General features: G+C 47.7%; 1 protein-coding gene and 1 pseudogene across 6 annotated transcripts in view; one reads left to right on the top strand and one right to left on the bottom strand.

Annotated features, from left to right (window-relative positions):
- The first annotated feature begins 4,703 nt into the window (after positions 1 to 4,703).
- On the top strand, positions 4,704 to 5,465 carry LOC149335149 (kelch domain-containing protein 3 pseudogene; annotated as a pseudogene).
- A 2,751-nt stretch (positions 5,466 to 8,216) lies between these two features.
- The window catches only part of LOC149335148 (nucleolar protein 4-like), a 127,041-nt gene continuing 120,503 nt past the window's right edge, over positions 8,217 to 14,754 (bottom strand). For all 6 annotated transcript variants that reach the window (XM_089551812.1, XM_089551813.1, XM_089551810.1 and 3 more), the window contains one exon: positions 8,217 to 14,626. In XM_089551812.1, the coding sequence (XP_089407938.1) occupies positions 13,778 to 14,626 (849 nt within the window). In that variant the 3' untranslated portion in view covers positions 8,217 to 13,777. The remainder of the gene's footprint in view (positions 14,627 to 14,754) is intronic.

Below are 14,754 nucleotides of genomic sequence, written 5' to 3'. Positions count from 1 at the left end.
GCAAAGGACAGGGTTAATTGGAAAGACATGGGAGAGGCCTTTGCCCTGCAGTGGGCGTAGTCAGGCTGATGATGATGATGTGTTCAGCCAGCAGTGCACGCAACTATAAGCTTTTGTTGGCGAAAAACTAAAACAATAAATGGAAATGCATGACTGAATAAAAAGATCATTGTGAACTTCACATCCACATTCGTCTATCCCATTCACAGAGAGTCTCTGAAGTACCGGATTTTCCGGTGTACAAGACGCACCCTTGTATAAGACGCACCCGCCATATATGCAGGCTGTCATTGAAAAAATTGGTATATAAGACGCACCCGTGTATAAGACGTACCCCAATTTACCCAGTTAGGCTAGTGAGGCTTAATTATACATGCTTATGCGACCATCGCAAAATGCACCGTACGTGTGAGAAGTTCTTAAGCAACGCTATGTGATCGAAAAAGGCAACACTCACGCCATAACCGCCCACGTTTTAGCGCAAAAGAAAAAAAAGCGAAAGAACTCTCTTTATGTTCATAACAATTTATTTTTACATAAAACCTTCAAAGTCTTCATCTTCGGATGCGCTATCGAAAAGGCAACGCGGCTGAAGCATTCTCTTCGCACTACGTACTTGCAAAGGGCGACATAGGGCGACTAAAAAAAAAACATCGGCTTCTCTTGGCTTGTCTTGACAATGGCGAGAAGCGCGACTGTCGCCATCTTTTGGCATTTCACATTACCTTTGCTTGGGGCCTCCGAAACGGTCGCGTGTTTAAGATCCCGGAAGTGGTCAACCCCGCCGTTTCATGATAAAGTTCACCTAAAAAAGTTGCGCACGGCGGTCCCCGTATTGAAGTATTAACCATGTTACAACCGCGTTATTGGTAGTAATATTTTTTCGGTGAAAAAAAGCTTGAACATGGCCCTAAGTAATTTCTGAACTCGCAAAAAAAAAAACAACGGAAAATTCGCATATAAGAACTCTCTTTATGTTCATAACAATTTATTTTTACATAAAACCTTCAAAGTCTTCATCTTCGGATGCGCTATCGAAAAGGCAAGCAAGATTTTTGAAAAAAACCCGCGTCTTATACACCGGAAAATACGGTAAGTGACATTCGGGAGAAATTAGAGTTGACCTGTATTGATCGATTACTCACACCGTGAACGGAGCTTTTATAAATAAGCTAGAAGAGGCAGTACAATGGAACAGAAGTTCCGCAGCCAACAGCCGTTTAAGGTAGAAAACAGCGGCGAAGTCAGGGTAGTTCTTTATCAACGGATCCCGGAGGCTAGGCTAAGCCGTCAATCACTTGTGGACTTTGATCACGGATTCCTTTTCGATCTTGGCGTTGCGATTTTATATCGCGTAGTGAGGAAAAAAAATGCTCGATTTTTTAATCGAATTTTTGCAATGATAAACGAGTCTTCCGCTGTCAAGCGAACATCAATATAGCCAGAAAAACCACGCAACCGAGTTTCACTTGGAACAAAAATTGCGCGAGTTTTTCCTCAGTGTGGAAATTTCTTGCGCACTGCACATGCCATGCAGTTTTGAATACTGAAGCACCCCGGAGTGTTCCTACTGCCTGGAACCATATCTCTACAGAGTATTTATAGCGCATGATTTAGTTACTGGAAGCCCTTCAGCCTGATTCCGTAATGGTCACGTTGTACTGCGTTCTGCATCTGACAATATCTCGCTAGAACTGGGATAACTCTGTCATAAGCCGCTGAAGCGAAAAAGGAAAATGAAGTCGATGAACAATTCCATGCACTGAGTGAAATGCATTACGTAATGAATTCCGGCTAGCGTAAGCCACGCATTTCCCTTTAAAATGTTCGGTGCGGTGCTTTCGACTTGAGTCGGAATACTCGCTCCTAGCTAAACTCAGGAAAAAATACCAAAAAGCAATGCTTCTTCAATTTACACTAAGAAGAAAATCTGTCTTGTTTATGGGGGTTTAACGTCTCAAAGCATCTCGGACTATGATGAACGCCATGGTTATGCCCTTGGTAAAAAAGGGGTCAATTAAGGAACATATGTGGCAGTAATGCTAGACCATTGCAATTTTATAGCAATTTCAATTCCATCCCAATTCCGTCCTAATTCTAACCCTATTGTATTTCAATTCGATTCTAATTTGATTCCAACTCTGCATCCTTCCTGACCTGTGTCGCTTTAGAACGTTAAACCCCCATAAACAAAACCAACCGATTCTAACTCTGTTCTATTCCCTTGCAGTTGGTGCATTTATGAGTACTATTGATTGATTGTAAAACATTTTATTCGCCGGAAAGAGCTTGGCAAGAGGTCGCGTTAAGTGGTCGAGAGTACGCAGCCCTCGACGACTTTGTCAGCCCACTCGACCACCAAAACTTCCGTTCTGGGGTTAGAGCTAGCCAGCACGGTCTCCCACCGCTCGAGAGAAGGAGCAGTATCTAGATCACAGATCACCCGGAGGTGATCTAGTTACTGCTGAGTACTGCCACTATTACTGCTTCACGTTTCGTATTTTCCCGCCTTTGATGACGTCAGACCTCTTCGACCAATCGTGGGTTTTCTAACGCCATGTTTTGTGCGACGCCGGCTTTTGGTGTCGACTGGCCATGTAATGCATACTGATTGATTGATTAAAAACATCTTTATTTGTTCAGTATTCTCAGAACATGTGGGTGGGCCGCCTAGTACGGTAGTCCATGGGCTGCTGCTGCTGCGCTGGCCCTCCCCACCAGCCAGTGCTGACGGTCAGGATCATCGCTGAGCAGAATAGCCTCCCACTGCTCCTCCGAGGGGTTGGGAATGGGGTGAACTAAGGGATTAAATTGGCATGCCCACACCATATGATAGAGGTTAGCTACCTGTCCACAGTGTGGGCACTGCGGAGAGTATAGTGTAGGGTACCACTCGTGTAACTTAGCTGGCGTTGGGTATGTGTTGGTTTGTAGTCTCCTGAGGGTGTTCTCTTCTAACTTATTGAGGGATTTGTGTGGTGTTGGGTACTCCTTTCTGGCTGTTCTGTATGGCGCGAGATTGTCAGCATACACTGCTAAACATATCAGGTCACGGCACCCTTCATGATCATCAGGGGGAGACGCCCGGTATAAAAGAGCTCGGGCATGCCTGTGAGCGGCTTCGTTTCCTCCTGGTAGTTCCAGGTGACCGGGAAACCAGATGACTGAGGCTTGGTTGGGTGGATGCTTAGTCAGCAAGAATGCCAACAAACGAAATAAGGGCCCTTCGCGAAACTCGAGGCAGGTTCGCATGTTTGCGGGGGACGCGCGGGCGGGGAGCTCCGAGAACTCCCCGCGTAGACCGGAGGCGCGCAGTGGCCTCAGGCTGAAGCAATTAGAAATTGCCGGGGGCTTAGCTTTGCTTAAGCCTGGTAGGTTGTTGTTGTTGTTGTTGCGACTGAGAGAAGCATGAAAAGGAAATTGCACGGGCCTGCCAACTGGCTCCAGCCGAGCCACCACCGCTGCCACGTGCAGATAGAGGAGAGTTAAAAGATCAGAGGAAGGACAAAAAGAAAAGAAAAGACGTTGCGAAAGCAGGTGTTTTATACTGCATATGCAGCGCCTCTAGTGGGAAGAGCACGGCGCGCCGTGGCAGCGGCCGCCCTAACCCGACGAGCCGAGTTGGTAGCCCGTCTCTCGCTCCTGGTATGACGTCACGCCATAACGTCACTAGCGCTTGTACGTAATTTCCTTTCCTCTAATTAATTTTAAGGCGACAGCCTTTAATAGCTCATGCTCGCGGTGTCCGTCCATGCTCGCGGCGTCCGTCCTTGCGCTGGAATCGTGCCAACTGTGGCCTCTCCTCCGCGCAGCGGCGCAACCTCCTCCGTAATTTCCTTTACTCTAATTCATTTTCTTCACTACGGGCCCTCTTCGTCTTTCTTCTTTCACTCCCACTGCCTCCGTTCTTGTACGGTGCGGTTCAGGTGTCTAGCGCGACTGTTGCTACGTCAGAGGTCATTCTAAAGGTCAAACGTGGCTACCGGCCGCCGCTACGCGAAAGGCCGTTAGTGAGCGTAGTATTGCTTTGGCAATAAAAACGTAACGAGGCGTTAATGAAGCGAGGCCTTACAGGACATATCAGTTCCTTCGCGGGTAGAGGCGCTGAAACACCGGTGGCACAGTGTTCGGACGTCGAGGAGGAAGAAGAAAAGGTTGAAGAAAAAGAAGAACCCAGTCGCACGCACTACTGGCCTACTGCCAAAAAGAAAGCTACGTATCCTTCGCTGGTGAAATTTGCATTAGGGAAGATGTGGACGGCGCGGCTGGAAGGCGTTCCAGAAGGCGTCAACCACACGGCTGTCTCCATTAACGGCAAGATCTACTCGTTCGACCCCGATCGCGAGGACTTAGAGTGCACCGCGCGCGAACCCATTGACGTGTACGTCTTCGACCCTGCGTCATACAAGTGGGACCTGTTGCAGACGCAGCCACTCCCGGACGGGAGACCCAGGCATAGCCATTATGGCCGCACCGTCGTCGCCTACGGAGACAGCGCCTACCTCTGGAGCAGCCGGGACTACATCGAGGTAGGCAACATTGTTTACCGCTTCAACACCAGAACAAGGGCATGGAGTCGTCTGGATGTGTCTGGCGAATGGCCACCAGAGATGCGATGCGGCCAAACGGCATGCTTGGTGGGCAGCCGCGTCTACCTCTATGGTGGATGGCCTGTCTACGGCCCATCCTTGGCGCAGATACATTTCCTCGACCTGGAGACCATGCGATGGCATAGTGTGTCAACCAATGGAGAGTTGCCGGATAACCGTTCGTACCACTCGGCGTCGGCCATTGGTAACCGTATGTACGTGTGGGGCGGGGACAAACTGCTGCCTCGCCCAACCACTGGCTACGACAACAGTCTGGTGTTTCTGGACACGGCCACCTCGACATGGGTGCGCCCACACGTCGATGGCATGCCACCCGAAGGGCGCGAAGACCACTCGTCCTTCGTTTACAAAGGAGAGCTGTATGTATTTGGAGGTTTAGACTTCAAGGAGGACAGACACTTCCACAGCATCCACAAGTATAATCCCGACAAGTCCTGCTGGAGCCAAGTGACGCCGAAGCGGTCGGGCCCGTCTGCCAGGAGGTTCCCGGGCTGCTGCGTGATTGACGACAAGGTGTTTATCTTTGGCGGTCGAGGATTGAATTCAAACACAAGGGACCCTCGAATCTCTTCTGAAGAGTCTTCGTCACTGAGTGAAAATTATGGAGAGGATGAAGAGGTGCTGAGGGATATGCACGTGCTGGACTTTTCTCCGACATTGAAGATGATGTGCTTGATGGCTGTCATAGACGCACGAGTTGATGTCGGTCAACTGCCCCCGGCCATTAAAAAGATGATCGGTGCCCTGACAAGCTACAGCAGCACCTCGCCGTTACAGTAGTCTACGGGTTGACGCTGTTCGCCACACGGAGAGAACTCCTTGGATGGGGCCATATATGGGGGTGACGGTTGTTGAAGTGAGCGCTGTGCTGATGCTCCAGGCAGAAAAAAATAAAATCTTTTTGAGTAAATAACTGCCTCCTTCCCAAGCAGCACAGGGGATCGGCCCAATGTTGGGAAAGTGTTGACAAAGACCAGCCCTACAATGGACCATTCTTTGCGAACACAATTCTAATATTGGACCTACGTTTCGATGGACGGTGGTGGTGGAAAACATTTATTTTTAGACATACACTACTGGAGGTTATGCATGAGCTGACCCAGAGGGGGCCAGCCCTTACAAGTACTAGGTGGAGGTTCCTAGTTCGGGACCCCAGTGGCGTCGGCCGCCGCCCGGGCTCGCGCGCCCAGGGCCCGTTGGGCCTGCAGGTCAGAGCAGCCGAGCAGGGTCGCCTCCCAGTCCTCCCGGGTTGGGTTGGGGTGAGGGGGGATAGCAGGGTTGGAGGGGCAGGCCCACACCATGTGGTAGATGTCCGTAGACTTCTCCGCACAGTGCGGACAGCTGCTAGAGAAAGAAGAATCGAAGTGTTTGAGAGCTGCCGGGCACAGCAAAGTATTTGTATACAGGCGAAGCAGAAGCCGCTCTTCCGCCTTTGAGAGACCTTTACACGGGCGGGGATAAAGACCATGGCCAGATTGATAAAGTAAAACAATGTCTTTGAAAGAGTAAGCGGGAGTGAATTCAAGTTCCTGATCGTCGGGGTCGGAGGGGAATGTCCGGTGAGAGAGCGCGCGGGCGGCGGCGTCAGCTGCCTCATTTTCCTCACGGCCCATGTGAGCAGGAGCCCAAACGATACGCCGGTGAGCGGGGTCCCCGGTGTAGACGCTGTTTTAGAGAATACGGTAGGCTAGATACGGTACCCAGCCCTGCTCAACGTTCCGACATGCCCCTCGCGAGTCGGAAATAATTGTTTTTGAATTGGAATCAGATGCAGCCAACGCAATGGCGACCTCCTCCGCGTGTGTTATGTCACGGGCTCGGAAAGTAAGGCCGTTCACTGTTTTGGATTGGCGGACGACTGCGGCCGTGTACCATCCCCCATGGTGGGGGCCGGAGGCATCCACGTAGAATACGCCAGGTTTCGATCCATAGTGGCGGGCCAGGGCTTCCGCCCGCGCCAGGCGCCGGCCATTATGGTCTTCACGGTTCATGTTCGCGGGAAGAGGGCGCACGTGGAGGGCGCATCTCCACTGGGATGGAATACGTACGCGCTCTGCCACAAGAGTGGTGTGTTGGATGTGCAGTCGGGCAAGGAGGCAGAAAATAACATTTTATCTACTGAGAAATAACTGCATTAAGGTTTGCAATAAATTTTTCTCGCCACAGGTAGAAACTCGCGACGTAGTCACGTGATAATGCTGAGTTTTCGGCTTGATTTATCTGCTGCTTGTGTGTTCGATTCTCGTGTGCGCAAAGAGTGGGCACGCGTTTTGGATTACAGAAAAAAAAAATAAAGACTTACCCTAATATTCAGGCAAGGCTCGTAAGAGGTCCTTATTTCGTTAGAGTAGGCGTTTTTAAAGTGGTTTTCCATCAGTCAAGGCTGATATTAATTTGTTCTGCCTGTCTCTTTCAAGTGGGAACACAGGCCAAATCGCAATGCATATTTCTTGACATTGCTAAAGCATTCGATAAAGTTAACTCACTGCTATTACATAAACTAAGTGAGCTGGACATTGACCCTGCAGCTCTTAACTGGATCCGTGGAAATTTCCTTCTACTCGTGTTGAATTTGTCAGCAATAATGACGCTGATCCCTCCACTGTACCACTTGGTTCTGGGGTTCCTCTAGGATCAGTACTTGGCCCCCTTACCTTTTTTGATCTTCTGTATTGCTGTGAATTGCGGTTCTCTTGCCAAGGAGCATGGAAAAAGGAGGGGAGGGCGAATGAATACGACAGAGTGTGCGAACTGCTCCGCCCTCGGCAGATTGAAAACTCAGCACCTATGGCGTCATTAAGTCGCGTTCGTTCCCTCACTGCTACGTTCCCATCTCTCAGCATTACACCTATCGTTCTCCTAGCCATAACTCGATCGGTCGTCTGCAATTTAAAATGTCAAGCCTTTTTGTTACCTCCGAAGCCCGGCCTCATAAGTGAACACTGGCCCGTCAATATTCAACTGTTACATATTTCACCCTGGAGACATATTCGTAGGCTGTAATTCATGAGCTCAGTACCTACCAAATGCATTGCATCAGTTCTTATTCTCCTAGCTAATTCCCTATCATTCTTCTGCCTCTACCCGCCGCGGTGGCTCAGTGGTTACGTCGCTCGGCTGCTGGCCCGAATGACGCGGGTTCGATCCCGGCCGCGGCGGCTCAATTAAATTCGATGCAGGCGCAATTCTAGAGGCTCGTGTACTGTGCGATGTCAGCGCACGTTAAAGAACCCCAGGTGGTCGAAATTTCCGGAACCCTTCACTACGGAGTCCCTCATAGCCTGAGCCGCTTTAGAATGTTAAACCTCAATAAGTAAAATAAATCTTCTACCTCTACCATCTATCATCTACTACCTATACCTGAAAGTATACCTTATCGCGCGCTAACTACTGAGCGCCCCGATTACATTCACGTTCTCATCACTGCAGCAAAAGCTTCGCCACGATTTGAACTTCCTTATGGCACTAGTGTTTGCAGGCGTCGAAAGCTGGAAGTCACAGTTTGTGTATTAACAGGGTAGCCAGTCTACATTCCTTAGGTAGAGCCAAGAACATGACGGTGAGAAAAATCATTGAAAGAGGACGAAAATAAGTCACACAGTGTGAGACAGAGCATAAAAAATGTATTTCAAGAACACACCGGGTCCATATACCTCTGTGTATGTACATACATAGTTCACACGAATCCATTTCGCCACATGCGCATGATATGTCACAACGGAAGCGAAAAAAAAAAAAAAAAACCACCACACAGCGGTGACCGACAAATCAGTGCTTGTCAAAAAGCAGTGTCATAACTCTGGGAAAGTCAAAACAACAAACAATAAATTAACCACAATCTTTTGGTGTGACGAGAAACCATATGCACAACCGTTTTTAACAAAACTGAACTATCACAGCTGCAAGTGCAAGCGCCTTACGAAGCTTTTCTAACTGATGTCACCACACCGACTCTAGAGGAAGCCAAATTCTTGACTCCATAGCGGAGATAGCCACAAATGTTTTGAAAATGTATCTGTGAACAGCCGAAAAGAAAGATCAAAATTAAATTGAACACGTAGTGAGGCCCCTGCGAGATCCAGCATGTGCGGCCCAACTGAAGTCGAGAGTTCTATTTTTGTCAGTGCTCTTATACACCAACAGACAATAAGGCCATGATTAGAGAAGTCGTGGTTTTCTAGACACATCAAGGGCCACATCACAAGCACACCATTGCACACACAGGTATTTTGGCAGGATATAGATATTAAAAAACTTACACCGAGAATTGCACGAAACAGTGGTCATTTAAAAAGAAACACCGAAGAGAGACATCTCGGAGAAAAGAATATCCGGAGCCAGTGGAGACAGTTCAGTTACAATCACGCACAAATTACCTTCGCACTAAATGCACAGACTTCAAAAAGCAACAGCGTATCTCTTTCATTTGCGCTGTTCAAAAAAACTCAACAGCGCGAAGAGAGTTTGAGAAATATCGTGCGCCTTCATTGCATCTGTCCTGGCTTCATACAAAAATTCTTAACCTTCTATGTATAACGTTGTTTGCACCTCATGCACTATTAGTAGGCCAGTTCGGTATATCAAATACATTAGACGCATCTCTGCAAACATTTGCGAAAAATAAGCTTTCTGACATTTGCAACTACCTATGCAACAAGGCGATGATAGAACCAAAGGTGGAAAAAAGAGTAACTCTCAGATGAAGTACTGCAAAACCACTTTGCATCAACCCTCATGATTTTAGGTGCTCATAACCCTGAGGTCAAATCAAGTAAAAACCGAACGAGTGGACCTCGCAAAGTACCAAATAGTTATAGTGCTTTGTTTCTGATAAAGACAATCACATATACGTCTTCGGCAGACGCTTGCAGCCGGTGCAGTGTAACTTCGAAGTAGAACGTAGCAAATGATGTGGTGGCATGTTGGACAGTCTGCCGCTAAAAGTATGCAGTAGCAATAAATGCAAGTGGTGATGTTGAACAGCGCAATGAATTGAGACTATAAAGATGATAGAAATGCAACCCTTCCACTAACAATCATATGAAAACATATACTCAAAGCCGGAAGAGTCAGAGAAGGGAAGGTTGCTGCACCAGTGGTTCCGTAGGTATGGTGCATGCATTTTCATTGCGTGTGTATGACTAGATGTAAGTCTGCACTGTGCGTTATCTATTACCTCCATTGTCCCCATTTATTGCACTGTTCTACATCTCAGTCAAGTACAAACTAACCCACATCTCACACTAATCAGTAAATGCCTTCCACCACTACGAGCGATAATGAATTCACCTAGAGCAAGGTGTAGCACAGTGCTCTGGAAGCCATCGCTCATAAAATGGCTACACTTGGTCCTGCTATCGACAATTGCACACTACCGGCCCCGCCAGTGAATACACACACATACAAACACATAAACTTACTTCACAACGACTTGCGCCATCAATTTTTAAACGGAGTGTTCGCCCACACGGAGAGGCGTTTACACGTTTTCGGTGATGTGCTGGCAGATGATAAGGAACAAATAAAAGAGAAAATAGTCTCCTTGTAAGAAGCCTTTCGTCTAAGGAACAGTAGTACACACCCAAACCAAGATATAATGCAAAGGATGATGTGGTGCCCCAGAAATATTTTTTTAACCTGAGCCGTCTGTGACAGCCCCGGCTTTACTGAGGAGATCGATATGCTTTGTCAATTTCAACTTTTGACTAGGTGTACCACAGGGCTCAATGCTCCTGTGTGAACAACTCCATACAGTGAAAACACTGCTGGAATGTGATATGTTGTAGAGAGCCAGCTGGGAAGAGACTTGAGAATTGTGCTTCACACCGGTCTTACACCAGCAGAAATGCCTGAACAATCTCCATTTATATGATAAAACGTGCTCCAGAGAACTACGAGATCACCTTGCATGTACGTCGTTGCTTTGATATGACTGGAAAAGCCAAACAAACAGGTACTCTTGAAGCGGTCAGCGCAAATGTCTAATGACCACTTCTTATGAGGCATATTTTTGGCGTTGCAGGTTCAAAAATATAAAGCTTCTATGGGGCTTTTATGAAACAACGAAAACACTTCTAAATGATGGGGTTGAAAGTTCTTTAGGCCATTTAGAACCGTCACAGTTCAGATGCTAAAGCAGAATATCTTAAACAAGACATGCAGTACTGGAGCTCTTTTTGACCACGAAATCATTAAACACTCATCATTGTCAATTACTAATCTGTAGTGCAAATATGCATTTAAAGAAGCTGTAACCTCAGCATAAGGCAATAATATGGCCCGTTTCTGCACTTTTAACTATGTAACCTCCATGCTTAATGATGCTTGTTGGTAAATGGAAATCTAGGCACTGACTGAAACCACGGCATTCCGCACACACAACACGGTGCTTGCGCCTGTGCCCATGGTCGTCCGGAAGAGGGGGGGGGGGGTTGCCCCCCTCCCTCCCCCCTGGAATTACGGATAATATTTATGCCCTAATAGAAAACAACTACAAACCTACCGCCTCCCCCATCCCCAGACATCGGGCACCCCCCCCCAAGGAAAAAGTTCTCGAATGCCCTTGCCTGTGCCCGTGTCGGTTTTATTCATGGAGACTAAAAAGAATATAAAATCTGAGTACAAATCTGCAGTTTACGGAAGAATAACTAGTAGTACAAATCCTCAGTTTATGGAAGAACAACTAGTGATGTGATCAGTGCAAATGACCACAGACCCCTTCTAGCAAAGCCGATCTGTTTTGTGCAAAAGTAAATATGAAGGTTTCAAGATATAGAAGAATCTTTTCACTTTTTACCGAATGAGAATTATCGTAAATAATGCAGTTTAGGATTACGTAGGCTATAAAAGTTACAAGCTGAGTGGGTGCAAAGTTTTAAAAAACTTTTGAGACAACAAATAAATCACCTTAGCAGAGTTCGAAGTGCCTTTAACTCATCGCAGTTTGAGGCAAAATTGGGTCCTGCTTGCACACCCTGAAGCGGAGGAGAGAGAGTGTTATGAGAATAAAAGTGTTTCTGATTTCTCAATGTATTCATCTATTGTTGAGGCAACGAAATGAACATTTTGCAAGAAACTTATACAGGTGTACATCAGCATTATGCGCTTACAAAACATCAATACATTTTGAGCTGCTGTGTTTTTGCGGCTACAGTGTGAATTTCTTGCCCTGAAATCGCTAGCTCTTAGCTCTGAATACGCAACTAGTGTTTCATGAGGAATGTAACTAAGTGGAGTGTAAAAACAGGTGTCTGGGTGCAGTCTGAGGCCTCCTCTGGCAAAAAAAAAACAAAACAAAAAAACTTGCAGTGGCTGGGCAGATTGATGCCAACATTTCTGTGCACAGAACATTGATAAACATATTCTCACTAAAACAAAGTGATATGATAAACAGCATACCACCAGTAAATAGGTCTTTCTTTGGGTTAGCTTAAAATGGAATGTTTAAATGATCTCCAGCACTTGTTACAAGTGCCTGTCTCGAAACTGTAGTATTCAAGTGCATGAGTTTTCTTTCTGGTTCGTCGTACCTTAAACCAGGGTCTATTCGAAGGCCACAGATGAGGGAAGGGAATAAGTCATGTTATGATACCTCATCTGGCTCACTGAGGTCCCAAACACATACATTTCAAGACATACAAACACGGCTGCACACAGTATCTCTACAGATTCAACATCCTCGTTCAGAAGCAAAGAAACTCAGGATTAAAAATAGTGGGTGTAGCTTCATACGTGCAAGGCCTGATCAGATACATCATATGCTTCTTTTCTCCTGTTATAAAAAGTAATCACAAATGCCATGACCCACTGACAGATTTGAAACATCACAGAACGCTCTCACAAGTAATGTCTCTACATGATGCAATCTGCCCATGACGTTTCCCTTAAATACGCTTTGAAAAAGTCTGGACCAATATATGGTAGATCCGGCACAAGAGTTGAGAGGCTGTCCAGTCGATGCGACTTGGGTCCGAGCTGGTCACTTAAGGATACAGATTTAAGGCTGCTGCTATAATTAAGCCTAGTTTTCACGGAATCCCAGTGAATAGCAGCATTTGACTGCTATGCTATGCACATATATGCTTTGCACATAGTCTTCTGACCAGCTTATGCTACTTCAATCAAGCTCTCTGTGAGATATGTCTGTGAAAAAAAAGAGGGCAAAAGATGACACCCCAAACTGTACAGAGTATACAAGGTCTCTTTGACTAGATGCCTCAAGATATGACTACTGAGATATGACTTGCGTCTTTCCTCTCCCTGCATGCGAGACTTTTGTGGAAAGAACGAATGATAAAACTAATACGAGTACAAAGTCGCGACACCAGCATCATCTAACGCTGGCGTTCTAGACTGGGTCCCCGCTAGTTCTGGATATGGACAGTGAAGGCAGTGGTCTTAAATTTTACAAAGCCAGGTCGCTGGTAATCTGTACATGTGTTGTTTGTTGCCATGTGTCGGCCTAGTCACATCACAATCGCTTTTTCCGTTGCGCTCAGAGGCTGGTCTCAGGTGGCAAAAAAAAAAAAGATTTGGACCCGCGGTGCGTCTGACTTCTGCTTCTGTCGTGCTCGGTTCGGCTGGTCTCGGCTATGCAAGCATTTATCCGGCACCGTTTAATAGAAGTCAAGCAAAATATCAATGCCGTAAAGGCATGAATATAGAAATGAACAGACCTGAGAAAAAACTGTCCAGCCGTACTCGGCAAGGCGTCAAAAAATACTCAACAAACACAAAGGTGTAGCTTCCAAATGCTGCCCGATTTTAAACAACAGTCGGAATTCTATCAACAAATAACTGAAACCTAACTGACATGAGTGGAGTACTGAATCCATCAAATAATATACCAACAGCAGTAATAATCAAATGGCATCATCGCGTACATAACCACGGTGAATCAGTGTCACAAAATGGAACCGGGCGCGTCGTAGCACTAAGTGCCATCCAACGGACGCCGCACCTGAGCCGAGAAGAGCATGTGGTTACTCACCGACTGCCAACGCGACACAACCAACGCGAATTGGTGGATCAGTTGGGCCGCTGCTCCAGTGTCACGAGGAGGTTAAGAGGCCACGTACCTCCAGCAGGAAACAACGGACACTGTGCAAGAAACGCATTTCCCTGCAAGCAGCCCTGTGCCGGTGATCAATCCTCCCTCCTTCAGCTTCTCAGTTCTGCTGGAGGAGCAACTGTTCCAGCTCGTCAGCGGAACGCAGAAGGAACGCAGCCGACTCTCGGTAGCCCGCGATCAGCTGTTTCACGGCGTTCACCTCAGTGGGGTTGAGCGAGTACTTCAGCGCCATGGCCGGCCGGTCCACCCCGTTACACTTCTTCACGCTCAGGTCCGTCGGGCTATTGCACGACGCCGGCGAAGAGACGACGTTGGAAACGGGACCCGTGGAGCCGGCAACGTGCCTGTGGTGCACGCTGTAGTGATGGCCGTTGGCGGCGACGGCCATTGACGTCACCGGACTAAGGCCGTTGGTGGCGGCCGCCGTTACAACGTTGTTGAAACACTTGTGGTGGTGGTGGGTGTGCGTGTGGGGGCTCGCGCCGTTCACGAAACTCGTCACCGGGGACGACGAAGAGGAGGACGTGACCATGGCGGGGGAGGTGAGGATGGTGCCGTTGGACGAGACCGAAGAAGGGTTCGTCGACGCCGTCGTGAAGTGCTGGTGAAACTGCTGGTGGTGGTGATGGTGCATGTGGAAAGGGCAGACCGTGGTCACCTCCACGCCGGATGTGGTTACGGCACTGTTATTGGTGCTGTTCAGCGTCGACGACCCGACGCTGACGGAGGGCAGGACCGAGCTTGCGGGTAGAAGCCCGTTGGCCGAGGAGGTGACAATGGGCGCAGTCAACCGGCTTATCAGCTGGCTGCTGACATTGTTGGTCGAGCTGCTGTTGACCGGGAGAGACGACGGGACGCTCGACAGCGCGCTGCCGCTGGTTCCTCCCACGCTGACGGTCACGTGGTAGCCGGGCGTCGCGGAACGTCCAGGTACATCCAGCTCCATCTGGATTAAGATAAGATAAAAAAGACGAATAGCAGTTTCCTTCAACATGAGTTCTCCAACGGGTACTACGCTGCATTTACTCTCTCTAATTAAACACAACCAAGTAGTTAATAAGAAGACATTTGGGC

This window comes from Amblyomma mixtum, chromosome 7 (genome assembly GCF_055824585.1).
Source record: "Amblyomma mixtum isolate Tamu chromosome 7, ASM5582458v1, whole genome shotgun sequence".
NCBI classification, from domain to species: Eukaryota; Metazoa; Arthropoda; class Arachnida; order Ixodida; family Ixodidae; genus Amblyomma; species Amblyomma mixtum.
This window is presented reverse-complemented; position numbering and strand designations above follow the sequence as displayed.